The 14,101-nt window shown below is 51.0% G+C and overlaps 1 protein-coding gene across 14 annotated transcripts in view; it reads left to right on the top strand.

Moving 5' to 3' along the window:
• The window catches only part of EP400 (E1A binding protein p400), a 97,763-nt gene that overhangs the window by 2,029 nt on the left and 81,633 nt on the right, over positions 1–14,101 (top strand). For 12 of the 14 annotated variants that reach the window (XM_025861629.2, XM_073890400.1, XM_025861628.2 and 9 more), the window contains exons 2-3: positions 8,659–8,824; positions 11,519–12,879. In XM_025861629.2, coding sequence (XP_025717414.1) covers positions 11,554–12,879 — 1,326 coding nt within the window. In that variant the 5' untranslated portion in view covers positions 8,659–8,824; positions 11,519–11,553. Of the gene's footprint in view, positions 1–8,658; positions 8,825–8,957; positions 9,049–9,569; positions 9,622–11,518; positions 12,880–14,101 lie in introns of all 14 variants that reach the window. The other 2 variants (XM_073890394.1, XM_073890395.1) reach the window with 2 other exon arrangements.

Here is a 14,101-nt window from a genome sequence, read left to right as displayed (position 1 = left end):
TTATAATTGAGATTGTATAATGTAATTTTATGTGCTTTTTAAAAAAATTTATTTACTTATTTAAAAGATTTTATTTACTTATTTGACAGAGAGACACAGCGAGAGAGGGAACACAAGCAGGGCAAGTGGGAGAGGGAGAGGGAGAAGCAGGCTTCCCGCTGAGCAGGGAGCCCGATGCGGGGCTCGATCCCAGGACCCTGGGACCATGACCCGAGCCGAAGGCAGACGCCTAACGACTGAGCCACCCAGGCGCCCAATTTTATGTGCTTTTAAAGACAGCATGATCACGTGCTGTTAGGCCTTGTAAGTAATTCCTGTTAGTGCTGTAGTATCCGCAAACCATTATTTACTCTAGTATTGGATCCACCGTTTCTTGCCTACTCTAGGCCGTGGCTCTAGCATTCTTGTCTTCAGTTTATCTTCTCTCCAAAGTATTCTTACCGACATTAAATCCTCCAGCTACTCTTTGTAGGTCTTAGCTTCCTTTTATACCACAGTTAGAAAAAAATCATGTACTCCCTGTCACCATTTTCTCTTCTTCTCATTTCTCTTGAACCAACTTCAGGTAAGCTTCTGGTCCTCCCGTCCCCTCTCTTCTCCGACACCGCTCCTCTTGGGAGTTAATACCAGTGCTGTTATATTGCCCAGGCCCCCTGTGGGCAGCCTCTGACCTGGTCGCCCGTGGTTTCCTCGAAACACTGTCTCCTCATGGCACAGAGATGCCACTCTGTTGGTTCTCCTTTTACCTTGCTGGTTGCTTCTCATCTCCTTCACCTGTAAATATTCTAATGCCCCGGGGCAGTCCTCAGACCTCCTCTCTGGTCTGTACACCCAGGTGATCTCATCCTGTGTCAGGACTGTAGGTCACGTGTCAGCATGTCCTGAATGTGTATTCTCCTGGCTGGATCTTCCTGTTGCAAGTTCCAGACCGCACTTTCACTTGTGTGAGACGTGCAGCTTACACGCTGTTGCATTTCGATTGGAGGCAGCTCCACATTCATAGTTGCTCAGGTCAGAACTCTCCTGTGATCTCTGCTTTTCTTCCACATCCTATATCTTGATCTGTCCACACTTTCAAAATCGAATTCACACCTGACTGCTCCTCACTGTCTTCTTGACTACAGCTGTCCTTCAACCGCTGCCCCCCCATCTCTTACCTGGCTCATTCCAATGCCCTCCTCCCTGCTTTGCCTGCTTACGTGAGCTGTTCTGCACTTGAATCTCAACACAGCAGCTGAGTGATGTTTTTAAAACAGAACTCAGATTGTGCACTTCTTTGCTCAAAGCTCTCCATGGTTCTTATCTCAGAAAAAAAGCCAATGTCCTTCAGGCGGTTTATGAAGCCCCTTGTGAGCAGGTCCTTACTGCCCCGTTGCCTCCTGTCACTACCCCGCACTCCTTGTCCCCTGGCTCAGTCACACCTGGCTGGGGGCCCAGGCACACATTGGCTCTGTGTGCAGTGTTGGGGCCTTACATGCCATGGTCCTAGTCTCTCTTTTCAGAAGCCCCTCTGCAGAGAGGCTGCCCACGTAGCTCACTGTCTCCGTCCCTTGCAAGAGCTCTGCCATTGCCCTTCTTGTCTGCCACGTACTGCTGTGTGTGTCTGCTCCCTTCTGGGGACAGGGACTATGCCGTGTTCATTGTCGTATCCCCAGTGCTTCAAAATAATGCTCGATGGAGTAAGCCTTCAATAAATATTTGTTGAGTAAATATAATAACAAACAAATTCTTTTCTAAAGCAGGTGGCTTTGGTAGGAACCTAGGCATACAGGGGTAATGAATGATTCTAGGGGTTGCTGAGGAATAGAACTCACATGCTTAGAAGAGGGAAGCTGGCTCTTCCAAGACGGACAGACGCATGCAGGGAACGAGGTTGATGTGAGTAGAGATGAAAGGCAGTCAGCTTGGAGGTGGGAAGGCGTGAGGCCGTTCAAGGAAGGAGTCAGTCACCTGATCTTGCATTCAACATGAGGTTGGGTGTGGCATCTCTTCAGGTGGACTGTCTGTGTAGCCTGTCCTGAGTGCTGGCAGTGAATTCTGTCTGTCCCCACCCCCCCCTGTATGTCTCATTGCTCCCCGTGCATAGGAGGGAAGCTCTCCTTTTCTGTCAGGGGATTTGTGACTGCCCAGCTTGGCCTCCGGGGTCCACCCCTGGAACCGGGTCTTCCAGTCCCTGAGGTTCTGCAGTCCCAGTGTGGAGGTGGTCTCTGCTTGGCTAGTCTGCTCCTTTCCTTGGAGTCTAGGGCAAGCCGCTGGTTGTGTCTGCAGCCTGTGGCAACTCGAGCCTCTTTTCATAGGTGAAAGAGCAGGGTCTTCCTCAGGGAGCCTGGCTCTGCTCCTTAGCCACTTGGAGAGGAACCGTGTGCCCATTGCCTTCAGGAGTCCAGCCTGGCCCTCATTGTTTTCTTCTGGGCAGAGCCTCTGTCCTTTGGGCCTATAGTCTCAGCCCCGCCCCCTTGTGGTTCCTGCTTTATTTCTAGTCAATGGAAATTTTTATCTTGTTTTGGTGCATTACTGTAGAAATAAATTTAAAAAATCATTTATGTACTGAGTGAAGGGAAGGCCTTTGGATAACCTCACATTCCTATTTTACTTAGTTTTTTTTTTTTAATATACCTTACACATCGTAGTATTCCTTTTTCTTGGTGTAGAATTCTGAGAATTTTGATAGATGTGTAATTTCCAGGACAGTCAGGATTCAGAACAGTTTCTGGGGCACCTGGGTGGCTCATTCAGTTGAGCGTCTGACTGTTGATTTCGGATCAGGTCATGCTCTCAGCATAATGAGATCGAGCCCCGTGTTGGGCTCCATGCTCTGTGTGGAGTCTGCTTGAGATTCTGTCTCTCCCTCTGCGCCTCTTCCCATTGGTGTGCACGTGTGCGCTTTCTCTCTCTTTAAAGTGAATAAATCTTTAAAAACCCCAAAAAACAGCTTCTTCACCCCAAAGCTCCTCCCCCTCGGCAGCCGCTGATCTGTCACTGTGTTTTCTGTCCTTTCTGGGATGTCAGTTAAAGGAACTCCGTGGGGAGCCTCTTGAGTCTGGCTTCTTTCATTGAGCATAATGCATTTGAGGTTCATCCAGGTTGTTGTGAGACCAAAGACTCGATTCCTGCTGCTGGGTGGGCTGGACGTGTGGGTGTGCCACACTCGATCCAGTTCCCTGCTGTTGCTGGCCCCCTGATGTGAGCGGTACCCAAGCGACTCGCCTTGTGCTGTTCAGATGATACACAAGGACGCGTGGGATGACAGGGTTCCTCTTCGCTCTTTCTCCCCATTCCTGACTTTCTCCCTGGGACTAGCTGATTTGGTTTGCACTTTTCCAGGTCTCTTTCTACACAGTAGAAGCTGCATTCTCCATGATGATGCTGTTTCTCACAAGGGGCTGGAAATTGGTTCTTGGGAGGAGGGTGAAAAAAATCTTAGATGTGACGGTGGTTTGTGGCCTCACAGAGGGCCACAGTGCATCCAGAGATCTATGCTATGGCTGTGGTATTAAAATTTCACAGGGTGTCAGGAGGGATAAGGAGAAGAAAGGTCTAAACAGGCCCCTCAGGAGCTGTGGGTAAAAAGTTGAGAAACAGCAGCGAGAGGTACGGTGAGTTGGGGGCTTGCAGCTTTATGGCTTGTGTCTGAGGAAGGACTTCTTCAGTTTCTCTTGACTCCCTCCCAAGCTGAGATCGATCCTGCCTATCTGGGGAGCGCAGGGCTCTCTCTGTCCCATTGGGTTAAGGACCTGCCCCCACCGCCATGACTGTAAGCTCCTGGTGTCATAGCCTGTTAAGTTAGAAGGGACATGGGGACCTCAATCCCTGTTTCCCCACCTTGGCACTGTGATGTGGCATATGGCACAGTGAAGCCCACAGAGTTTTAAAACTCCGTGCGGCCCAGTTTATGTCACTTGGAATTTACACATTTTAGGAATGAGTGTGGAGCCTTCCTAATCTGCCCTGAGGGGAGGGGAGTGCACGCTTTTTCAGTATTTGGGATTTTTGTTATAGCCTTGACTTTGTTTTTATTTTTTACTTATTTATTTTATTTATTTATATATATTTTAAAGATTTTATTCATTTATTTGACAGAGACACAGCGAGAGAGGGAACACAAGCAGGGGGAGTGGGAGAGGGAGAAGCAGGCTTCCCGCCGAGCAGGGAGCCCGATGCGGGGCTCGATCCCAGGACCCTGGGACTGTGACCTGAGCCGAAGGCAGACGCTCAACGACTGAGCCACCCAGGCGCCCCCAGCCTTGACTTTGTTGAGCGGTATCTCCTGTTGCTATCCTATGCGGAAAGTCTTTTTCCTGTAATGTTTTACTATGAAAAATTTCAACAATACACAGAGGTTGAGAGGATTTTACAGTAAACTATCTATGTACCCATGACCTAGTTTCCGTTTTTCAGTATTTTGCTATCTGCTTTATCACCCATCCATCTGTCCGTCTTGTAAGGTTTTGGGAAGCATTTCAGGTAAGTGAAAGCAGTGTTTAAGCTTCTCCCCCTCTTTTTTTCTTTTCTTCTCCCTCAGGCAGAGGTACTTCTTCCATTTTTTGGTGTTTATCACATTGCTTAGGGGGGTGCAAGACCCTTCCTAGAAAGGGCTGGAGCGCAGGCTTACCAGGGAGGAGAGGGCAGAGAGCATTCTCTGCAGAAAGACGTTTGGGAGGGTGGCAGTGTTTTCCAGGAAAAGAGGGAGGTTTCATGTGGCTCAACATGGGTGTTTGGGGGGAAGGTCCTTGTGTAGCCGCCACTGCTGGGGAGGGACTCCATCTCCCTGAGCTGCTTCCTCACAGAACCGAAACGTGGTGGTGGCCGGACCTCACAGGCCTCAGACCCGACTTGGCCAACACCGAATGCGTTACAGCCGCATGTGGGATGCCTCAGCAGCATCCCTCACCCTGATCTGTCTTACCCACCTGTGGCCATTTCCTAGGCCTGCCAGGCTTACCTGTTTGCTGGTTTTCAGGGGTGTGAGTTGGGTGTGCGTCAGCATCTCTGTTTGTAGAGAGTCTGAGTGGAAAAGAGAAGCTTTGGGGCACCTGGGTGGCTCAGTTGGTTAAGCGACTGCCCTCGGCTCAGGTCATGATCCTGGAGTCCCGGGATCGAGTCCCCAATCAGGCTCCCTGCTCGGCGGGGAGTCTGCTTCTCCCTCTGACCCTCTTCCCTCTCGTGCTCTCTAGCTCTCATTCTTTCTCTCTCAAATAAATAAACAAAATAACAAAAAAAAAAAGTTTGCCTTAGTCTTACTCCCTTGACTTGTTTTTAGCCTCAACATTAACTTCAGGTTGAAATTCAAATAACATTAAGTGACGGCCCTTTTACGAAGATGGCGCCGAAGGCTAGGAAGGAAGCCTCTGCCCCTCCCAAAGCCGAAGCCAAAACAAAGGCTTTGAAGGCCAAGAAAGCGGTGCCAGTCTCAAAAAAAAGAAAATCCACACGTCACCTACATTCCGACGACCCGAGACACTGCGTCTGCGGAGGCAGCCCAGATATCCTCGAAAGAGCGCCGCCCGGAGAAACAAGCTTGATCACTATGCCATCATCAAGCTCCCCCTGACTACTGAGTCAGCCATGAAGAAAACATTAGACAGCAGCACACTTGTGTTCATTGTGGATGTCAAGGCCAGTAGGCACCAGATCAGACAGCTGTGAAGAAGCTCTGCGACATTGACGTGGCCAAGGTCAACACCTTGATCAGGCCTGATGGAGAGAAGAAGGCATATGTTCGACTGGCTCCTGACTATGATGCTTTGGATGTTGCCCACAAAATCGGAGTCATCTAAACTGAGTCCAGCTGGCTAAATCTAAATATAAATTTTTTCACCAAAAAGAACACATTAAGTGACGGCATGACTATTTTTTCAAAGATGGATAAGGTTAAAACAGTTGGGAGCCACCGTCCTAAAATCTGCTAGTCTTCTTTGCCTCTGTTGTCTGCTGAGGCGAGGCTGCCTACTTGCTTGTCATCGTGTCTTGGCCCCACTGCCCCTAGGGTCCTCCGTTCTGCTAGGATGTCATTGCTTGTAGGCCATTCCGGGAGGCAGAACTAGGAGATGTGTTTTAAGGGAAAAATCCATTAAGTTCATACTCCTGGTTCTCATCCAGCAGCACGACGTTATTCCCTTGTCCCTTCCTTCCCTGTTCCATTGGTGACTATGTTGTCCTTCCTAGAGTTTGATTGTTTGCTTCTTTGTACGTTGGGTTTTAGGGAGTTTTTCATCGTTATCGATTTAGTTGTGTTTCTTGACTATGTGACTCTTTAACACGATTCTAAAAATCAAAGTGTTACAAGCTGGTGTGCTCAGGAGTGTCACTTTCTTCATCGCCCTGTCACTGCTCGCACCACCTGAGTAGGCCATCAGCCTCATTTGTTTCTGACTTCTTCATGAGCTCCTTTTGCAGATACTTACGGGGTGTCAGTGCTTGTAGACTGTTGGAGTGAACTTAACTAGGAAATATATTGTTTGAGAAAAAAATATGTGCAGGTTTTTTTTTTTTTTGTAGAAAAGAATGCAGGCAAGATGTATCTATTTGTACATCTGTCTCTCTTTTCCCCTTATGCAAGGGTAGGGTCCCGCAGTCTTTTGGACTTTGTTTTACTTAATGCTAGAATTCTGGAAATCACTCTGTACAAGTTTGCAGAGAGCTTTCTCATTCATTTGTACAGCTGCGTGCTGCTCCATCAAATGGATGCACCAGATGGAGTCACTAGTCTCTGAATGTGGACGTGTCGCTTATGTCCAACGTTTTGTGTTTACGAAGAATGCTGCAGTGACTGAACTTCATGTTTTTGTGCTGGAGGTGCATTTGTAGTGGGACTAGTGGATCCAGCATATGTAGGAGCACGGCAGTTCTGTGGGGTCATGCCAGACCCCCGTGTGGCCTCGGACAGCTCCCACAGCACGGCTGAGCCGCATGCTTCCCCATGGCCTCACCAGCAGTATGTTGTCTGGCTTCTGAATTGTTCCATCTGGGAGATGAGAAATGGCATTTCAGCTTAGTTGTAATTGCAATTCTTTTATTAGGAGAGACGATTTACAAGTTAATGTCCTTGAAAAATTCAGCTTCAAGTCTTCTTGGAGTTCTACTTTGTTTTGCTGATTTTTGTAATAGGAAATGTCATTTCATAAGTAAGGGCTGGGAGTGAGTGATTGAGTCAGACATTTAGCTCGTTACTTGTGAACATCCTTGTAGAGATACTCAGTGTTTTGATGGATCACGAGGGCCAAGTCTAGGCCCTGGTTTTTGCATTTGGAGTCATGGACTGGTCCTTACTTTTATTTATTTTTGTTTAAAGATTTTATTTATTTATTTGACAGAGAGCCCAAGAAGGGGGAGCGGCAGGCAGGGGAGAAGCAGGCTCCTCGCTGAGCAGGGAGCCCGATGCGGGGCTCCATCCCAGGACCCTGAGATCGTGACCTGAGCCGAAGGCAGACGCTTCACCGACTGAGCCGCCCAGGCGCCCGGTCCTTATTTTTGGCAGGCTGGACTGTCTCTGACAGCTCCGTGTTTGCCACTGGGTGTTTGCTCACAGTCTGCTCTTTGGCTCGTGCTCTGTGTGCTGGACTCGGGTGGTGTCATGGATGTGCAGGAACACTTCCCCACGGTAACAGTAGTGCTCCCTGTGTGACGACCAGTGCCTGGGTCCTGGCGTTGGCCTGGGGGGTGCACTGTGCATGGTGACAGGTGCACCTGACCATGGTGACAGGATTGCAGAACTGCCTGAAGCAGGGGAGATGGCCCCTGGCTGGATCTGGGAAATGTGGGGGCAGAGAGGGAGGTGGGCTTGGGAGGGGAGCCAGGCTCACGGTTGCTTGTTGAAGGGGAAGAAGAGGGTTCCTGATCGCCAGTGGCCTGGACTCTGGCTGCTCGCAGACGGGAAGCTGGGAATGGAGGGTGGTCAGCGGGAGCAATTCCAGGCTTCAGCAGGGGGCCCAGGAGCAGCTGCCAGAAGTAGCCAGTCTCTCGAGCCCTCTCGTGGGTTCTGGCCTGGGGACCCCTGCCCTACACTGCCCGCAGAGTGCGCGTAGTGTTCCTTAGAGTGGCATTTTCCTGGTGTCTAGATGGGCGTCTTTATGATGTCATTGTCGTCCTGACAGTGCAGCAGGGGGAGGCGGTGAGTGCGGCATGCGGTGACCCGAGGGCTTGCGCCCCGCTCCCTGCCAGGCCGCAGGCCTGCTCTCACCTCGTGCTGCTGACGTGGGCCTTGGCCTGCGCAGTACCCGTGCGGGGCGGTGAGCTGAATGGTTGGCTCCAGCTCTTTGAGACGGACCTCGAAAGTGGAAACAGCTACTACAGAGAAAAAGTTGTTTCGCCGTTGGTGGTAGCTTTGCTCCCCATCGGGGTGGCTGTGGCGCGTTTTTGGGGAAGGCTGCTTCAGATGAGCAGTTTCTTTATATCGTCGTCCATTGGGCTTGTTTCTCTAACTTGACTATAAGCTCAAGGAAGTCGGGAAGTTGAGGTACAATTTACATGTAGCTAAGTTCACGCTTTAGTGTGTGACCCTGTGACGTTGGGCAAAAGAACGTGCGTAACCATCACGAATCGAGTGGAGAAACGGGTCCACACCCCCGACTCCCTCCTGCTTCTCTCGAGCCGGCCCCTCCTCACCTTTAGCCCTCAGGCTCTGTCTAATCTCTGTCCCTGTGGTTTTACCTGTTGCAGAAGATCCTGTCGTGTCCGTGACCTGCGCTGCGTGACCCCTGGGTCTGGCTCTGCCCCTGGCATCTCGCGACTCGCGGTGTGGGTCTGTCAGTACTTTGGTCCTCGTAGCACCGAGGTGCGCTCTGCGTGAGGCTGCACCAGTGTTGTGTCCCTTCGTCGGGTGCAGGTCAGTATTCATGGTTTGATACGTTTCGTGGATAGCTCTTTCATTCTGTCTTTAACAGAGTAGAGCTTATATCACGTAATTTGTATCCTGCTTTTTTCACCTAATATGTCTGTGTGTTTTTCGTTTTTCTTAGAGTCTTTGTCTAGAACTTGGACACTGGATATTTCTGGTTACTTTTACTGTATTCTGCAATGCACATTCTTATGCACAATTTAAAAAAATAGGTAGGTGAATTTCCTCAGGAGAGATTTCCAGAGAGACTAGGACTAGGTCAAAGGTCATGGGGCGAGATGGGGTCGCTTCTGCTTTCCCAGCCCTGTTGCCCGCCCCGTCAGGCATGTTCTGGGCTCTGAGCCCTTTGAGATCTCTGCTCCGTGTCCCCGTCTGCCTCCCACACCCCCTTAGTGGGGTTGGCAGGATGCCAGCTGTGTGATGTAGCATCTTGGCCAAGTGGATCTGGGAGATACTTATTTCAGTCTGTATTGCTTTTATTAGTGCTGAGGTTGGACGTTTTCCTTCAAGCTGGTTAAGTAGATGCTTTTTTTTCTTCTTGTAAACTGTCTCTCGTCCTTATTTCACTTTTCTGTGGGATTGCAGTGATTTTCAGTTTGTATGAGTGCTTTCTATAGTATTAGTGGTAGCCCCCCATCATAACTACCCCAAATATTCATGATTTTGATGATTTACGTTTGAGTTTTAAACATTTTTAAATTTTGCCTGTCTTCAAATCCATCTGTCTTTTCAGATACAACTTTACTGTTTTAAGTTTAGGAACTTGAATTCCCTTCAGAGCTTTAGTAAGTATTCGTTTTTGTACTCTCTGTGTATTTCTGTTTTCACATTTCTATAATTGGTATAAAACTTGGGATGTTACCTTATAAGATGCTTCATTTATTTTGGTGAATGATTTGTGGTGAGGATTTAAATAGGATTTTCAATCTGTGTCAGGGGTCGTGCAGTGGTCGTACCTTCCCCTGGTTTTGTGAATTGTTACATGTGGGAGAGCTGGTTTCTGGCCTTTGTTCTCTCTCCTTGCTCACCTTTGATGTTCTGGGAATGTATTCTAAGGAATAATCCTAAATATGCCCTCATGTGTGCGTTTGTCATGTGCGCTTGTTTACAAGGATCAGGAGCAGAAGCTCGTTCTGAAGGCCGCAGGCGTGCTGAGGCCCCTGGCCCTGAGCCACTGTGCTGGTTGGGGGCGAGGGTGGGAGAGCGCCGGTGGCTGCCCACGACGGCCCTTCCCCCCTGACTTCCTGCTAGACGTGTGTGCTGCAGCTTGCCCACGGTCTTGGGACTCTGCCTTCAGAGATAGCCTTTCAGATCAGAAGGCACCGTTTCTGCCGCGTAAATAGGCACTGATTTTTGTGTTTTCCCAGCCTTTACTGGTGTACCCCTAGTACCCCTCCATTCTGTAGCTTCTGATTTCACGTGTCCATCTGTCTCAGCCAGGCGCCTGGGACTGGGTCCGTGTGTGTATGTGTTTTTGCACTGCAACTTTTGTAACTTCTGGTTTCTGATGTTTTTATCCCTGTTTTCCATGAGATAGCTTGTGATGCCCTGCGGATGACAGGGCCGGCCGTCTTGCTTGTCTTGGGGGCAGGTGGAAGGAGCACCGAGACGTGGGGAGTGAGGTGTGTCAGTTAAGACCTGAGACTTTCCAGTGGTGGAAGGGCATTTCTGCCCCTGCCCTCAGTGGGGAGCAGACAGCCCCCGGGGCCTGCGGGGGACATGTCCCTCGCAGACACTGAGACTAGCTGGATCTGACTTGGGGTACGTTCGGGGCCTCACCTCAGAACTGGCCGCCTCCTGCTCAGCCCTCTCCTGAGAGCTGACCCCCAGCATGTCTTCCACTCCCCCAGCGCCTCCCTAGTCCTCTGCACAAAGCAGTGTTTGGGCTGCGAGGCTCTTTGAAGCTATGGTACCGGCTCCAGAGAGTTTGCAGACCTCTGAGGGAGACTCTCCCAGAGCATGGGCCCGAGTCTTGGCCATTCTCCTTCTCTGTCTGAGGTTCAGGACGCCTTCCTGTTTTGTCCTGGCTCTTACTACAGGTCTAAGGCGAGGCTTTGGCACCCAGGCCCGGGCTGTCTCCCTCAGGAGCTTAGGGTCTGACACGTAATGGTTGGCTCTGTGTGTTTGCAGTTGATGTAGCCCAGAGGTTGGGGTGTTCTGTTCTGGTGATGGGGTGATGGCAGCATACAGCCCCTGCCTGCGTTTGGCAGCAGTCAGCGACTGCCTCCTGGGTGCCTGGCGGTGCGTAGGGTGCTGTCCCTCCCCCAGGACGGACAGGCAGACAGCGCCTCTGCATGTGGGAATGGAGCAGGGCCACTAGGCTAGGAGAAGGCTTCTGGGAAGAAATGTACTGGTCACAAGTGCCAGCACTGGGTTCAGATCCTGCTTGGCCTTGAGCTAGTGATGTTGGTTACCTTCCACAGTAGCTGGCTGGGATGACCCACCTACGGGTCCCAGCAGTGACCCAGAAGGACCTGTTGCTCGTGTGTGTTGAGGGGCATCGTGTCCAGTGCCATCTCTTTTCGTGGCTCGATAAGAATTCATGACTCATTTGCATCAGATGCCAGTTGGAACGTACCCTCAGACTGTCTCTCCAGTGTTGCTAAATGGTACTCTTAGTAAGTGCTGATCAGATGCTTACATTTTTCTTCAAGTAACTTGATCTTAACTTTGATTTTTCAGGAGAACATTAAGTTGGATTAAAAAGGGGGGCGATAATGCACCATGGCAGCGGCCCTCAGAGTGTCCAGCACCAGCTGCAGAGGTCCAGGGCCTTCGCCAGCAGCGAAGGAGAAGAGCAGGCCCACCCAAATCCACCCCAGTCCCCTGCCACGCCCTTCGCGCCGTCGGCCAGCCCATCCGCACCTCAGTCTCCTGGTTACCAAGTTCAGCAGCTGATGAATAGGAGTCCCGTGACCGGGCAGAACGTGAACATCGCCCTTCAGAGCGTTGGACCAGTGGTGGGAGGAAGCCCACAGATCACGCTCGCCCCTCTGCCGCTCCCCAGCCCCACTTCTCCAGGTTTCCAGTTCAGTGCCCAGCAGAGGCGCTTTGAGCATGGATCTCCGTCGTACATCCAGGTCACCTCGCCTCTATCCCAACAGGTGCAGACTCAGAGTCCCACCCAGCCCAGTCCCGGGCCGGGGCCAGGCCTGCAGAGCGTGCGGGCGGGCACCCCTGGCCCTGGCCTGGGCCTTTGCAGCAGCAGTCCCACTGGAGGCTTCGTGGATGCCAGCGTGTTAGTGAGGCAGATGAGCTTGAGCCCGTCTAGTGGCGGGCACTTTGTGTTTCAGGAGAGCTCGGGCCTTGCTCAGATGGCTCCGGGCACCCAGGTGCAGTTGCAGCACGCAGGGGCTCCCATTGCGGTCCGAGAACGGAGACTGTCACAGCCCCACGCACAGTCTGGGGGCACTGTCCACCACCTGGGACCCCAGAGCCCCGCGGCTGCGGGTGCGGCCAGCCTGCAGCCCCTGGCCAGTCCCGGCCACATCACCACTGCAAGCTTGCCACCCCAGATCAGCAGCATCATCCAGGGGCAGCTGATCCAGCAGCAGCAGGTGCTGCAGGGGCCGCCGCTGACCAGACCCCTGCTCCCTGGGGTCGGGGTCGGGGTCGGGGGGGCTTCGGCCTTTGGGATGACCTCCCCACCGCCCCCTACCAGCCCCTCCAGGACTGCAGTGCCCCCGGGCCTCTCCAGTCTTCCTCTCACGTCTGCGGGGAGTGCAGGGGTGAGGAAGGCCCCCAAGAAGTTGGAGGAGATCCCCCCGGCCTCTCAGGAGCTGGCCCAGATGAGGAAGCAGTGCCTGGACTACCATTATAGAGAGATGGAGGCGCTGAAGGAGGCCTTCAAGGAGTACTTGATTGAGTTGTTCTTCTTGCAACACCTTCAAGGGAACATGATGGATTTCTTGGCCTTCAAGAAGAAGCATTATGCCCCGCTGCAAGCTTACCTCAGGCAGAATGATTTGGACCTGGAGGAGGAGGAGGAGGAGGAGGAGGAGGAGGAGGAGGAGGAGCAGCAGGCTGAGGTCATCAATGACGAGGTGAGCGACCGCGATTTAGTAATCAGAGCACCGTGCTTCGCAGATTGGAGCCTAGGCACCTGTAGATAGAACATAACCCAACCTGTGAGCCTGGGGTGCTTCTAGGACGTGGTTTCATAAGGGTTTGATCCAGGAGTAAAACTGAAGATGTGTTTTGGTCTCTTCCTGCGTGGAGGGGAGGGGTGGCTCTGGGTGTCGGGACGAGGGTGCAGGACAGCCCCGTAGCAGCGCTGGCCCAGGACCGAGCACTTTGACCCAGAGCAAGGTCTTCCAGTTTCCGGAGGCTGGCCTGGCATGACCCAGCCTTCCCCGTAGTCAGCTGGGGCTGTGGGTCTTGTCCAGCACGGAGGCTGGAGGTGTGGACACCTTCCGGCTACTTGTGTAGATTTCGCATTTTACTTACGCTGGTCCACCATTAAAAACACCACGAATGTGGTTTTTAAACAGGGATTGGAATCACTAGCTTTTTAGAGTGTATCAGTCATGATTCCACATCACTAGGTATGTCTGTATGGTGTCTTCATGATGAAAATAGTTATTATGGCAAAAACTGGGAGAATTTTTCAATTTTTAGATGTACTCTCCAATTTGAGGTATTTTAAACTCACATGTGTGCAGATACCTACTGAGTGATATTTAACATAGAATCTTTTTTAGATAGTGAAATTTTGGGGTGCCTGAAATGGGTGCTTCATACATCCCGCATTTGAGATTTTTCAGTACTGTAGTGATTCCTAAGATCCTTGTACTTGTGTTTCCTGAAAAAGGAGCCACTCAGCCAGGGCAGTAGTGAGGGACACCGTAACGCACTGTATTTTGTGCCTTTGTGTCGTGTAGTCTGCAGTGTGTTGGTGGAGCTTACTTTGTTTTACGGTACAGCTAAAGCAATCTGACTCTGCGTCAGCTCTTCTCCTGCAAAGAAATCAGCCTTTGCTGAGCAAAAGCTGATCTCTTTGCTCTGCTGTCCTCATTGAGATTTATGGACATATCTGTGTGGCTTTGCCATTTTGTGTTTTCTTTAACACCCTCTCCAGAAAGGATCATTTTTATTTTCCCAAAAAGTTTATGTGATTATTTTGAGGATTACACCTCTGTTGCCATGAAATAGTGAAATTCAGTTCTCTCTCTGTTTGTACAGTTTTGTCTGTAGGCTCAGTCCCCCTCATCTGTGCTAATGAGGAGACCCGACTCCCCTTTTTTGCACCTTCCTGCTGAGATAGAC

Source organism: Callorhinus ursinus, unplaced genomic scaffold (genome assembly GCF_003265705.2).
Source record: "Callorhinus ursinus isolate GAN/ISIS: 27379988/994484 unplaced genomic scaffold, GSC_fseal_2.0 scaffold148, whole genome shotgun sequence".
Classification (NCBI taxonomy): Eukaryota; Metazoa; Chordata; class Mammalia; order Carnivora; family Otariidae; genus Callorhinus; species Callorhinus ursinus.
Note: the sequence above shows the minus strand (reverse complement) of the source record. Positions and strands in the feature narration are given on the sequence as shown.